The sequence below is a fragment of the Solea senegalensis genome, linkage group LG13 (genome assembly GCF_019176455.1).
Source record: "Solea senegalensis isolate Sse05_10M linkage group LG13, IFAPA_SoseM_1, whole genome shotgun sequence".
Classification (NCBI taxonomy): domain Eukaryota; kingdom Metazoa; phylum Chordata; class Actinopteri; order Pleuronectiformes; family Soleidae; genus Solea; species Solea senegalensis.
Window position 1 is genome coordinate 12,595,229 of NC_058033.1, and position 14,505 is coordinate 12,609,733.

The following is a 14,505-nucleotide window of genomic DNA, read 5'->3' on the forward strand; positions in this document are numbered from 1 at the left end:
TATTCACCAGATTAAAATTCATGGCAAATGATTGACAAGAAAGACGGACGCTATTCAGCAGAGCGCACACACACAAAATACACTCAGAAATTACATATTAACCTCGCCGCATCCAGAAACAATGGAACCCCAAATGATTTGCATCGGCGGCGAATACCAGTCAAACCAGTCCTTCTCACGTAGCCAGGCAGCACAGCGGTCAGGCAAACAGGTATTGTAAAAATAAATATTAATCTGGCGTCTAGAGATAGCCTAGTGTTTACGTGACCTTATATACTGCTTTTCTTAAACCCACACCCTTGCTGCTCAGTGAGTGAATCATGAAAGGAATTCTCATCTCAAGCACAGAAGGTGACATGAGTTGATAATCATTAACTCTGGCAGCCTGTTATGCAAATTCATACTTTTAGAGAAAGGAGATCACAGCTGGGATGATCTCTATGGAAAAATATTGTCCAATATCTAAACAATCTAACAAGGAGTTACAATATGTAAATACTGCATGTATAACTCATTCTATATGAACCGGATTTACAAAAATAGTGTACAAATCTCAATTTTGATGCAAAGTTGGAGGAAGACTTCTCCATTCCTAGTCCCACTTGATACCAGACTCTGAGCTTTCCCCCTAAAGACAATTCACAGCCTCACTGCGCCATCTTGTGTTAACTTCCTGAAATGACCACACTTCCCAACACATGAATACCAGTTGTGAAAAAATATAAAAGAAACGAAAAAGGCAGGTGGGTATTTTTGGAGCATTTTTTATTACTTTTCTGACAAATATATACGAAGGGTTCCCTATGAAGGAAACATTCTTTCAAAGATACGTTTACAGCAAATTCATTCCTGCAAAGAGACAGGTAACGTGGGAAAATCATCAGAGGACATGATTTAAACTAACTATTTCTATTTGTGCCCAGGAAAGGTTAAGGGTGTTGTTTCATGATTATAATGAATCCATGACAGCGACGCGGGAGTCAGTCTGGTCATTTTCATAATGGTAAAAATATAGTTGTTTCACACGCCAATGGGACATCTTTCGACATATGTATTACCATAATACATGGGGTGAATTGTTAGTTTTGCATCAAGGCACGCAAGCATTGATAACCGTCAGTGGAGCATTGCTTTTTTTTCTTTCTTTTTTTTTTCGCCAAGATATTGGTCCCACCCGGCAATTCAACTGTACAAACTACAGATTAAACAAAAACCATAATATAGGGATTGGTTTGCAGGAAAACAAGAAAAGCAAATTTCAAAGATTTTAGATCATAATGTACACAGAAATATTAAGTTCAGAACTTGGGATCTCAATTGGGGTCGAGACAGTAGTTCTTATGTATGGTGGTGATGACATCTCAAAGGCATAACTCAAACCTGCTAACGGTGATGGAAGACCTTCAACTCTTACAGTGCATGGAGCTCAGAGAGGGACTTCTTTTCTACGACCATGAACTCCTGTAAACTTCTCCTTCCTTGCCTGAAGCTGCTCTCCCTTCTTGAAAATGGCAAGATGACCTGGAGTCTGAGGAGAGTCTCAATGTTAATAAAACTTCTTATCTGTGACGTCTTCAGGGTATCGAGCACAGTAGTCGGAAGGTAGCCAGCCAGGGGATCAGACCATTTCTCCTTCCATGACTTTATCTCAGAGTGAAGGGAGGGCTGATCTGGCAAGTCCTCCTTGTACAGGCGGAACACAAGACCACTAAGAATGCTGGTTTCTACTTTGGACATTGCGTAAGGCACAATCTCCAGACACCTCAAAGTATCCAATACCTTTTCTGAGAAGAGGTCATCGATCTCTGCTATCGAGTGCTCTACAACTTTCATGCTTACGGACTCTTTGTAAAACTCACTCAACGGCTCTAGAAGCACAGAATGCAACAATGGGACGTGAAGTTTAGAAGCCAGTGTGATCGCTTCGTCAAACCAAAACTTGTGATGTGTGTCAATATCGCTCTTCAGTTTACTGAGGGATGCTTTGACTTCGGGCATTTTTTTCACAGCAAGTAACAAATCCAAGGGTTTGCCCTGAAGAGACTGACTAAGCTCTTTAGTGACAATAAGGATGTTTTTCTGCACAACTGTTACTAGGATGAACTCAAACTTCCTGACCTCATTTAAGAACTGCGATGCTTGCTGCTGGTTTGGAATACTCCCCTCTCCCTTGAGCTCGTTCAGGCAGAGTATGACTGCTTCTAAAACCTCTACCATTACTTCATGCATGTCATGACTTCTCTCCCAGTTCTTGATGAGTTTGTCACGCAGCTCATTGCCCTTTCCTTCATCTTCCTGGAAGACATGAAGGATCATGTCTTCCAGTTTGTTCTGGCGTTCGACATCCTCAGTAAGCCAGTGTAATATTTTTCCTACGAGAAGTGCTCCATCAGCTGCTTCTGGAGTGGGGCACGATTTAGCCAGCCATACATTAAGAGATAAAGCAGAGCTGACAGTTCTTACAGCCTGGGGATATTTTGTAGCTATAGCTAAACTCACAGCCCTCATCTGAGCTCCTACTTCACCAACACTTAGTGAGGCCTGTCCTCTGCAGTACTCCATATTGAGCCCCCACTTTTCAGACAGGATAGTCTCAATAGTTTCTGCAAGGGTAACTGGGTCTTCAATGAAAGGGATGAAAGCCAGCGTTTCCTCACACTGGATGTCCTCTTTGTGTAGGTACCTGATACACAGGGGGATGTAGCGCTCTCCATCGATTTCAACATCTTTCTCAGTTATAACAGTGAAGAACTGAGAGTCCCAGAGTTCCTTGATGATTTGCTCACGTAGCTGTGGCTCATAGAACGACACGGCATTTCTTGGTCCTCCAGGAATGACCTCCAGTATCACTTCAGTGTCAGCCAAATTTGCCTCCCCATCAGCAGGCCCGTCTTCTCCACTGGCAGCTTCTGATGGTTCATCTGCTTTTACTTCAAAGGCTCCTGATTTAAAGAAAGCAATAACAAAACCTTCATACAAAAAAATATTTCACTAATTGTTCATTGTCTTCTTATGATCACAGTTACATCAAGATGCACTTACCTTTGTCTAACTTCAGTTCTTGCAAAGTTCCCATCACCTACACAACATGTGAAACAAATTTGATTGTTATGCTGATTGCAGGGCTTGCAAAACATCCTCTGTATATTTCACAAGGCAAAGCATAGCATGATAATAGTTCGGATAGTTTGAATTTTAGCCAAGAAAATATGACAAATTTAAGTTTCCAGAAGACATATTCTTCTTAAAACCCATTGACCATATTTGCACAGCAGCCCTTTTGCCTTTGATTTAAACCTGCAATTTGACCTGTCAAAATGGCTACAGTGCAAAGGTCAGTGATGTTTGTGAAGGTGTTCATATTTGCCAGAAAAATCGGTGACAATCAATTATGAAATGTGTTGGTGAATTTTCTGTTGGTGTAAAAACAAAACAGTCGCAGCACTACGATGATTATCGTTACCTGAGACAGACACGAGCTGCTCTCTGGATCCACCGCCACACACTTCTCAATGACCTCCGGTAGTCTCTGCAGCGTTGTGCAGTGAGAGAGGAGCATCACATGATCTATTCTACTGCCTTTGCATAGTGTGGTTTTCAACAGATCCCTCATGGAATTCAGTGTGGTCTTCATCAGGTCACACTCCATGCTGACACTGGGCAGAACTGCGACTAGCCTGAGCAGTAAGGTGACAGTTGGATGGCTCTTTGACTCAGGGTGAGCTAATGTTTCAGCGATGGATGTTGGAGGAGAAGCATCCTGATCTTTTTCTCTCCACACAGCAGCCCAGACATTGATTTCCTGCTCAGCTGCTTCTGGCTCAGGAAGGTCCGTAAGGTAGAGGCTGAATGGCTTGTCTGTGGTCTCCGACAGAATTGGCTGTGGGTTGCAGGAGGGCAGCAATGACAGGACTGACAGGGCCTTTAAGTGGCTGTCTGAGAAGCTGTACTTCATCTCATCAACGAGGCTTCTGAGGAGAGGAACACTCAGATTTTCTCTGTAGTAGACCTCGGGAGATTCATAGCTGTTGGCCTCCTCTGAAAAGCATACTTGTTCAGGAGCTACCTTGTTTGCTAGCTGGAAGGCATGCTCAAACCAAGTGGAGTGCACACTGCTCACGTTTTCTAACATTTTGTTAAGAGTCTCAATGATTGAAGGGATTTTTTCCACCTCACAGAGAATATCAGCAGGGTTTCCACAGCGGAAGACAGTGCTACAGTTACGCAGAGGAGCACAGGCATTCTTCAGAATCACAAGGGTGACAATGAAATCCACATTTCTTAGAGCAGTAGAGAGAACTTGTGCATGCATTGACTTGGCTCCTGTGGTACTTGAGCTAACAGCATCTAGACAGCTGAGAATACCCTCCAACGTGTCAGCAAGTATGTCGAAGAAATCCTCTCTCTTTCTCCACCTTGAGCAACATGTTTCTGGGATTTCCTCCAGGGCCTCTCTTGGCATATTTAAAAGCCCATCAACGGCCTGCGCCATCTGACCCTCTAGACAAGGAGATTCGTCAAAGAACAGCAGCAAGTCTTCTGTGATATCCAACATTTTAGCTACTGAAGGGCAAGGCACACTTCCTGCCAGCCAATGGGCAAGGCCACAAGACTCACTTGGCGTTACAACAGAGAGTGGATAACTCTTCAGAAAATCCAAAGACATCTTCTTTAGACTTTGGTAACCTGAGCCCAAGTGCATGAATGCTTGTCCACGACACTGAGACATTGGCAAGCCCCAGTCTTCAGTAAGAATCTTTGCGAGGTTATTTGCTTGTGTGTCGACATGACAGTTTTCGTCAAACGGTAAGAAACCCATGAGCTCAACTTTTGGGGCAGATTCTCCAACATACCTGATAAAAACAGGTAGATGTGTCTTGTCAGCAATTTTAACTGGTTTGTCTGTGATGAGTGAGAAGAAGGGAGACTCCTGTATTTCCTTGAGTATGGCATCTCTGATTGCATTTATGAGTAAATTCACCATTTCACCATCACCTATCGAGGGTATGCATTTATTCTCTCTTCCAAACCAGTGGCACATGGTGAGCTCCTGGGTGAAAAGCTCTCTATCCTCCTCTGAGAGATCAGAGAGACTGCTATTCTTTTTCCCCAGTAGTGCAGCCATTCTGAACACTGTGGCCAAACTTTGACGATTATCTCCTGCGTGCCCATTTTCATCTGCTGGTTTCATTTCCTGGTCCTCAATCTTGTCAGGACATTGCTCGAGTTTGGGCTCAGCTTCCTCCTTGACAGGGTCAACTAAAATAGGGAGAAATAACAACTGTTGTTATTGCAAACACTCAATAAATAACATTTAGTTGAATGTCATTTTCACCTTAGTGAAAATATGTAATCTAATATAGTCACCTTCCATATTATTTTCAGAGTTCCTGTTGAAACTTTTGGATTCCTTGTCCTGTTGGGGATATACAGGTAAATAAAAAAAATATGAATTAATAAATAATAAAGAATAAATTAAGAATAAACAAATTTTAAACCAAATGAAAATGAATGCGCACCAGACAGATACCCTCCAAGGCTTGTGGGGTAACCTTCAAACACTGGGTCACCATTCGGTCCAGGTCTCTGCTGAAGTCTGTGCTCACCTGCAGCATAGCCAAGCACGTGGACCTGTCTTTAGCATTTGTATTTCTCACATACTCTTGGAACTTTTTGTGGCGCATTACTACACCACAGTCTTCCAGTGCCGTGCTGGGTAGCACAGACATAATCCTCAGCAGCGCATTGATGTTCCCAAAGTACTGCATAAGTGGCAGGCGTAATGTGTGAAATATGGAGCCTGGGATTGTTACGGACGCCACTTTGGTCTTCCAGGTTACTCTCCAACAGCACAGCTCAGTGAAGAAGTTTTCAGCGTCGGGAAGATCACTGCTGTAGAGAGGTGGCTTTGATTTCAATCTCTCAAACATGTAACTGACAGTGACTGAGCATGGGACCAGGGAGAGGAAGTTCAGAGCTTCTATGTGGTCTTCTGAAAAATGGTCCTTCACTGCATTGATTAGGTTATCGACCAGGGGCACACTTAAGCCATCTCTGTAAAACCCTATTGGCTTTATCATGCCATCCTTGAGCAAAGAGTTGTCAGGCACTTCAATCTGCACTCTTAGACTTTGTGCCACTGCACATGCCTCGTCAAACCAGTTCTGGTGAAACACTTTCATATTTGTCTTTACTCTGTTCATCGATGCCATAATACCACTGATTTGGCAAAGCTGAGATGCGGCGCTAAAGTGGTCCTTCTGGAGACCTGCACTCAGCTCTCTGGTAAAAGAGGATGCATTCTTTAAGACCACCATGGCAATGATGAAATCAAATTCCATTAACTTGCAGAGAAGGGCCCCAGCTTGCTCAGATACAAAGGATTTCCATCTCTGTGGGTTGGTTTTGATCTTCTCTAGACATTCAACTAAGGGCTCCAGTATCTGCACAAACACTTCATACGAATCATGCTTCTCTTGCCAGAGGGTACAGAACTTCCCTTGTAATTCTTGGGCCTTTTCATAGTTTTCTCTGAGACCAAAGGCTACTACATGGTCGAGCTGTTTCTCTAAAGTTGCACTGCTACCAAAAAACATCACAACCTCTTCAAATGTATCCAGAGCTCTTTTAACAGCAGGTACTGGGATGGATTTTGACCACCATGTGTTGAATGAGTAGGAAGAGCAGTGTGTGCTTATAGCAAGAGGATATTTCTCCTGTACTTTGCAGGCAAAGGCTTTCAGCATGTAGGAGACATCACCAGAGCCTAGGTATGCTTGACCTCTACAGTTACTCAAATCAAGATGCCACTCAACTGTAACCACTTCCAAGAGGCGCTGAACCATGGTATCACAATCAAGATCTGCCTCAAGGAATCCCATCAACTCCAACCGCATGACATCAAAACTGTCCACAAATCTAAGGAAAAGTGGGAGATAGTCCTTTTCCCCAAGTTTCACAACACAATCAATGAACAAGGAAAAGAATGAAGTCCCCACTTCTGTGAGGATTCCCTCCCTGACCGCATTCTCACACACAGAAAGAACTTCTTTCATTTCAGACTTGGTCACATACTCGACCTCTCCATCCTGAGCAGAAGTGTCATTATGTGCCCTGCTGTGACTGCTGTATGCAGCCGTCACTGCAGAATGCAAAGCAGCCTTAAGAGATTCTCTATCAGTCTCTGCACACTTCATCTCCACAAGCCTTTCAGCATCCATCTCAAGGTTTAAGATTTGTATTTCCTCTTCGGTGTCCTTTTCAGCATGGTTTCCACGGGCTGCCACTAAAATGACAAGTGGGAATAATTATGTAAATGTGGTATAACTTAATCTTATTAGTTAGTCGGGCAGACAGCAATAAAAAAATCAAGAGTGTATACACTAAAAATTGCGTATCCCATATAATGAATTATGGCAGGGACACGGAAGGACACAGAGAAAGTTCACTCTCATGCACAACATAGCTTAAGTGACAAGTACACAAACTAGAGTGTGAAAGAGAGGATCTGGGAGGAACTGCGTGTAAAAAAGGTCCACCTGTCTGCATTGCCTATAATAACTGAAACCATCTGAGTAGGGCAGCAACAATTAATTCATTAATCAAATTACTAATCAATAACTCAGATACATCACTAACTATTTTGATAATCAATATCTTTAATTTTTTAGCTTCTAAAATGTGAATATTTCCTGGTTTACTTGCCTCATATAACAAAGAAATCATTCAATAATATGATTTCATAATTAATTAACATCATTTTGAGATTTGAGAACCACTGATGGACCAAACAAATCGCTAATAAAGGAAAACAATCAACAGAACAAGTGATTATTATAACCTCTTGCAGCCTTTTTTGATAGCACAAGCATGCAACAGTATAATAGCACACAGAGGAGCAAGCATGAGGAAAACAAGAACACTGTACATGGATCTAAAATGCAGCAACAGAGCAAAACAAGTCATTATCTACTGTATTGATTAAATGTGAAAGCAAAGGGGCTGTGCATAGCCTCACTGCTAATATGTGTGAATGCAAAACTGTAGTAAAAATGAAAAAAAAAAATATTTTCATGTTTTGGTTCATTATACAAACTGTTACAAACTGGTATTAAAGTATTACATTTACTTGCCTTTGGGAAGTTTCTCTGTTGTGTCATCGTCCTATAAACACATAGACACACTGGTTCAGACTCAAAGAAAAACAAATATACTGACATTACTACCATGAAATAGAAGAATGGAGCTTGTGAAAGTCTACACACCATTTGCAGCATCTGCAGGATGTCTGGATGTTTTTGGACATAAGAATCCACCATTTGTTCGACACTGAAGTGCACATCTTGGTTAACGTAGATATATGCCATGCTGCTCTTTCTTTGGTCCCCTGGTGTGGCCTTTAGGTAGGAGTGGCACCGTTCCAGTACCATATGGTATTGACCATACACATCTGCCTCAGCGTTTACACATGGAACTGTACCCAACACCCGCAGCAAGCTTTGCACATTTGGGTAAAACCCAATATCAGGAATCTTGAGTGTAGCAAACACTGTTGTAGGTAGGATTCTGCGCTTGCTTGCGTGCCTCCATTTCACTTCCCAGCAACCCAGCTCTTCATAGAATGTGTCAGGCCTTGCGAGGTTGTTCAAGTTGGCGTCTGCTACTTTATCTCTGCGAATGCTGAAATTGTGGTCCGCCATATAAGACGGAACTAGCGAAAGCCATCGTAGAATCCTCACCATCTCAACACTGAACACCCTCTTCACTTCTGCAACAAGATACTGCAAGATAGGTCGGCTCAGGGTTTCCCTGTAAAAGTCCTCCAGTGGTGTTTCGCTTGTGTCTCCTTGGTCCATCTCTGGTTTAGTGACTTCCACTCCCAGCTTCTTGGCTCGGCCAACTGCATCCGAAACCCATTTCCTGTGGAATATTGCAAGCTCCTGTTGGTATTTGTTTACCAGCTTTAAGGCATTGGAAATGGTGTACTGCAAGGTACTGCTGATGCTAATGATTCCCCTGAGACTTGAGTTGAGTATGCTCACACAGCAGAGAGTGTTCTTCAGAACAACAAGTGTGATAATGAAATTGAAATTCTTCAAAACTGGCTTGAGCTTGGCCATCTGCTCAGCAGCCTCTTCATCTACCTTCGAAATCATCTCATTGATGCAGTTCAGGAATGGCTCCAGAATATCTAACATAGTCTGGTAGGCATCAGTGCTATGTTCCCAGTTCCCACTGATAGCTGTTGTGATCCTGTACACCTCCCCTTTTATATGCCCATAGGTCGCCTGGATCTTTCCTTCCAATCTTTTGGACAGCTCTGGTGTTCTCCTGAGTAATGAGGCCACTTCCTCTACAGTATCTGCAGTCTTCTGGATGGAGGACATAGGCATGCAGCGAATAATCCATATGTTGAAGGCATATGGGTCACTTGGTGAGAGAACCACTTGTGGAAACTCCTGAAGAATCTTACAGGTAAGGTCGCGCATTTTCTGACATATATTGCCTGTAACCAGATACGTGATTCCTCTGCAGTTCTCCATCCTCAGCCCCCACTTGTTTCTCAACTCAGAAAGAAGCATGTAAAATAGATTCTCTGCATCCAGGTCACATGGCAGGAACCCAATTAGGTGTTTCTGTGGGAACCCAGCGACAGTGACCGACCTGATGAAAACTGGGATTTGCTCATTTCCCTCTATGCTCGTCACATCCTGAAGCAGAATGGAGAAGAATCGTGCCTGTGTGAGGCTGTTCTGGATCTCCTCCCGCATGAGGTCTTCACTGAACTGCAGGATTTCTTGCTTGTCAATTTTCTCCACACAGATAGGGTTGAGACCTTGCTGACCCCGAGCACCTCCAATTGGTTCATCAGTGTTGGTGTTTGCGTCGTTGATGCTGAATCCCGTCAGTGCCAGAATTTCTTTAAAATAAACTTTCAGAGTCTCTTTTGCTCTGGAGGTGGCCACATCCTCATTAGTTTCATTTTGTAGTTCAGGCGTTTCACTGTTTTCACCGGGAAATTCTTTTGTCTCCTCTGTCACGTCTGTTGCTTCTGTGTTTTCTGGTAGGAAAGAGGTAGTGAAGGTGGCAAACTCAATCAGTGAATAAACATTCACAACAAGGGCAAGCACATTTCCCTAGAGATTTTATCTGCTCAGATTTTATATGCATCAAGGGCTTAGTAAGAAACATTATGCAGTAACTTTACCTTTTGTCTTCTTAACAGACGTGAGCTCCTCTTCTGCCTAAAAGGATTAAAATGAAACTCGTAAGTCTACACTTTTCATGAGTGATCAAAAAAATGCTGTAATGTTAAACACAGAACACTTACAGGATCTCTATTTCTTTTCCTGTTGCAGGCAGGTTGATTATTCTCAGGTGTCACAGAGCCAAATATTGTTGGAACAGCATCCTCACTTAAGACAGAACCGGAGGCACTCTGAAAAACAAAAAGGCAGATCACACTTTATTGTATAACTGTAATCTACAGTATCTTAAACTTGATCATTTGATAACGAGAGAAACCTACCTAAACTGTATGAAAGGCTATAAAATTATAAAAATATGCATTTTCTCATTTCAAATATTTTTATGCATTATGCTTTTACTTACTGATTTATTGTGTAAATATTTATGTGACACAAATGTCTTTACGAGGTGTACATTAGCTTACAATTGATTCAGATAGTTTTTAGGCTTGTTTACTTTTTACACACACTGTGCATCGTCCTTTTTGACAGTCGACTGGGTTTATAGTCACAGTTTGTTAACAAGTCTTTTTCCTTATTTCAGATTTCAAACATTTGCAGCAAATTAATTAGGTGATGCTGACGTAAAAAGTCACAAACAAAATAATGGTTAAAAAGGTATATCCGTCTTCTTCAACATACATGGGAAGGGAAATATATTCTTCTTACCTGTTCGGAGATCAAAGAGGGCTCAAAATGCTTTGCACAAAGTTTGTACAGCGTGTGCAACTGTTCAAGAGGTTCTGATGACAAATCTTCACGATGACAGTTGACCAGCCATTGTTTGCAGCTGAAAAACACAGTGAATGAATACACAAAGATTAAATTGATGAGCATCTGCTACAATTGTGGACACAGTATTTAATAATTCTCTTTCCCAAAGTAAAATGAACAAATAAATGCATTTGGAGGACACTAAAGCTTTTTAGTAATCATTACTAAACCACTAAAGGCATATGTCTTACATTTGGTAGCAATTTGGGTTGGGTTGCAATAATTACTTTTCATTAAAAAAAGTTTTCAGATATTTCGACTTCTTAAATGAGAATATTTTCTGTTTTTTTTGCTTCATATAACAAAGAAATCATTAAAACTGATTAATTTTGGTTTGTGGCCAAAACATGATATTCAAGAACACCATGTCGAGGTTTGGGAAAGACCCATCGACATTTTACAACATTTTAAATAAGTACTCGATTAATCGAGAAAATAAAATACAGATGATAAGATTATGAAAATAATTATTAATTGCAGCCCTTGTAGCAAATTAATAAAGACTTGTGGACTTAAATATTTCTTCATAGAAATAAATCATAGGTTATTTTCATGAGGGATTTACCTATGAGTTTTTTTCCCCCCTGATTAATCAATTTGTTGTTTGGTCCATAAATTGTCAGAAAATGTTGACTGGTGTTTCCCAAACTTCGAAATGATGACAATCTCAAATGTTTTGGTTTTTCCACAAACCATAGTTACTCAATTTTAAACATTTCTTTGTTATATGAAGCAAAGGAACCAGAACATGTTCACTTAATGAAGCTGAAATTTTTAAGAACCAAAACAAACACTCAAATCAAGTATCAAAATAGATCAGTTCATTTAGTAACTGATTAACATTTAATCAATTTGTCGTTGCAGCCCTTGGTTGTATTTAAGCACACTTTTGTTTGGATGCACTGAAAATATAGTATAAACATGCCCACATAAATTATTTCCTAATTCTATGCATGGACTGAACCATGAGCAAAAATTATTTAAGTTTATTCACAAATAGTGTTTTATTAAGTCTGTAGAGCCTCCAGGGGACTGGAAGTACTGAGAATGAATCAATGCAGGACCTAAAATTCCAAATGTGAATGGAGTTTGATTTCAAGCTTTTCCACCAAACTGGATTTATTAGTGTTTATGTCAAATGGAAGCCAAGTCACTTATAATTTCATTAAAATTACGTGGAAGTAAAACAAAAGATTAATTAAGACAAAAATGGATAACAAAATCAAACATTTATTTTGATCATGTGCAAACTCATTTTGTAAATAATTGTGAAAACATCATCAACTGATTAAGTGTGCCACCTAGAGGCCAAGAGTGTGGATGAGCAAGTCAACCTTACACGCAAACAATTTAAGGAAGGAAGGAAGGACAAATAAAAGCATTAAATGAGAGACGCTTTCATTGCATGTTGTAATGCAATGAAAAGCTACCGTTGCATGAGTTGGGCGGATCGACTTTGATTAGCTGTATTTTTAAACACAAACCTATGATAAGAAATAATGGACAAAATTGCAGATGAAATTCTGGCTAACATCTTCACCCTTTACATCACTCGTCTGCTTTTATTTCTGTCTACACTCCCTCGCTGTCACTTAACTTATTTTAATAAATCATGTGGACAAGAGAGGTGGATTTACTGGGACATATAAAAACGTATTATTAAGACAATATTAAGCAGGTGCTATTTTAAAAGGGAGCACATAAAGAAAAAGAAACAGAACAGAAAATTCAGTTACAGAGTTAGTGATGTATTCAGTAGATAGTCTTTCCTCTGACTCAGAGGTTTTATTTCCTGTGGAGACAGCTCTGTGAGTCAGGCTGCTGAGCTGCAGGTGACATTCAACTGTACATCTTTACATTAAGTGGACTCGATGAATATATTAAATTAAACAACACAGCTAATGTAACTGTGTATATATACCGTGGTCTCGCGTTAGCTACAAGGTAGCAACGAGATTGAGGAAGGCGTTAGATGTTTATTTATCCCTACGTACATCACCAGTTAAAACGACATAACTATTAGATTGACTGTGAGATACACTACACCGTGACTGTTTTTGGGTTATTGTTTTGTAAGTGCAATCAGAACAAATTATAATGATCAATAATTCGTTTTCCTAAGCCGATGCCTGCTCTACTAATGTTACACCACTGAGGCGATTGGTGTCGTGTACCGATGGCGATTTAAATAACAGCACAAAAAAGTTTTTAACTAAGGTTTCCAGACGTCTGCGTAACCACTGAACACAAACATATATCGGTGGAGAAAATAGCACTTTCCGCGACCATTCTCACTTGTGAAATGAATGAACGGAGTGAATTTCATACATTTTCTTTCTTTCAAGAGTAACTAGTCTGCGCCATTTTCCACAGAGTTGTGTCACTGTTAGCCAACATGCTGCTAAGCTAACGGCAATGCTAACGGTGGGTAGCCAACACATTCATTGTGCATGCTCGCGGCTTATTATATATAATAGGAATCTCACTGAAATAAGCACAGCTCTTACCGATCTGGATCTACGGGGAAGCTGAAGAGGGCAGTGGTCGATTCCCCTGGCTGGTAATCACAGCTCGCCGCGGCGCAGCAGTCAGTCATTTTGAACTGCAATAGCAAGCTAGTAAGTTAGCTAGCTTAGCAGGCGGTTGCAAGCTGGCTAGCCTACAGTGAGCAAACCTGCAGGAGAGTCTAAGGACTCATGCCGCGGGCACAACCTGCACCCGGCACAGTTGGGTTTCGGTGTTATGTTCGCTTAATGTCTCTTTGGAAAACTAAGAACCTTGTAATTCCATGCTTGGAAAAGTTGATATTGCGTGGTGAGGCAGGAGTCTCCGAAAGCGTGTTATGCCCTGAACCAGGAACTACAGCAAACAGTGCCACATGTGAGCCAGCAGAGGGCAGAGTGGCTCCGCCAGGCCTGGCCACAAGAGTTAACCTGTAGTAACTACAGAACAAAGCTATGACCAGGAGCGTGCACAGACATTTGTAAGAGCAGGGGCGAAAATGCAAAGGGTACTGCGTAAAACACTGTTATAACATCTTGCTTTAGACAAAACTTACAATTTCAGTTAATATACATTAAAAAGTATAATTCCTATCAACATTTTCAAGTATAAGACATTTTTGGTTGTGTGAAACTTCTTTCAAGCTTTTATTTGTAAAGAAAAATGGTATACTATTATAATATTGACCACACTACACAGTAACATAAACCTTTATGAGGCACTATTAGCTGTGTCAAGTGAGAGTGACATTTTTAGAAGTTAAACAATTTATAAGGGTTAATAGTGTTAGTTATTTTATAACTTTAGTTGTTGTTGTTGGTGGTATTTTTTGAATTATAATTATTATTTATGCTGCTCAGACAACCAAAAACATAATCCCCTTGCAGTAAGTAATAAATTGTGGCATGACTTATTTATAGTGAAAGTGTGCCTGTACCAGCTGAGGAGTATACTGTATATGGATTAGAACAGACAGACTGGC

The 14,505-nt window shown here is 40.8% G+C and overlaps 1 protein-coding gene across 1 annotated transcript; it reads right to left on the reverse strand.

Annotated features, from left to right (window-relative positions):
• Positions 1-748: 748 nt before the first annotated feature.
• Positions 749-13,897, reverse strand: si:dkey-250d21.1. The gene is made up of 11 exons (XM_044042100.1): positions 13,529-13,897; positions 10,917-11,037; positions 10,331-10,438; positions 10,208-10,244; positions 8,265-10,060; positions 8,133-8,163; positions 5,520-7,285; positions 5,368-5,416; positions 3,464-5,259; positions 3,043-3,079; positions 749-2,942 (listed from the first exon to the last, which is right to left on the reverse strand). Exons 1-11 carry the CDS (start codon positions 13,615-13,617, stop codon positions 1,411-1,413), a joined length of 7,362 nt encoding a protein of 2,453 aa, XP_043898035.1. The 5' UTR covers positions 13,618-13,897; the 3' UTR covers positions 749-1,410.
• Between the last annotated feature and the right edge of the window lie 608 nt (positions 13,898-14,505).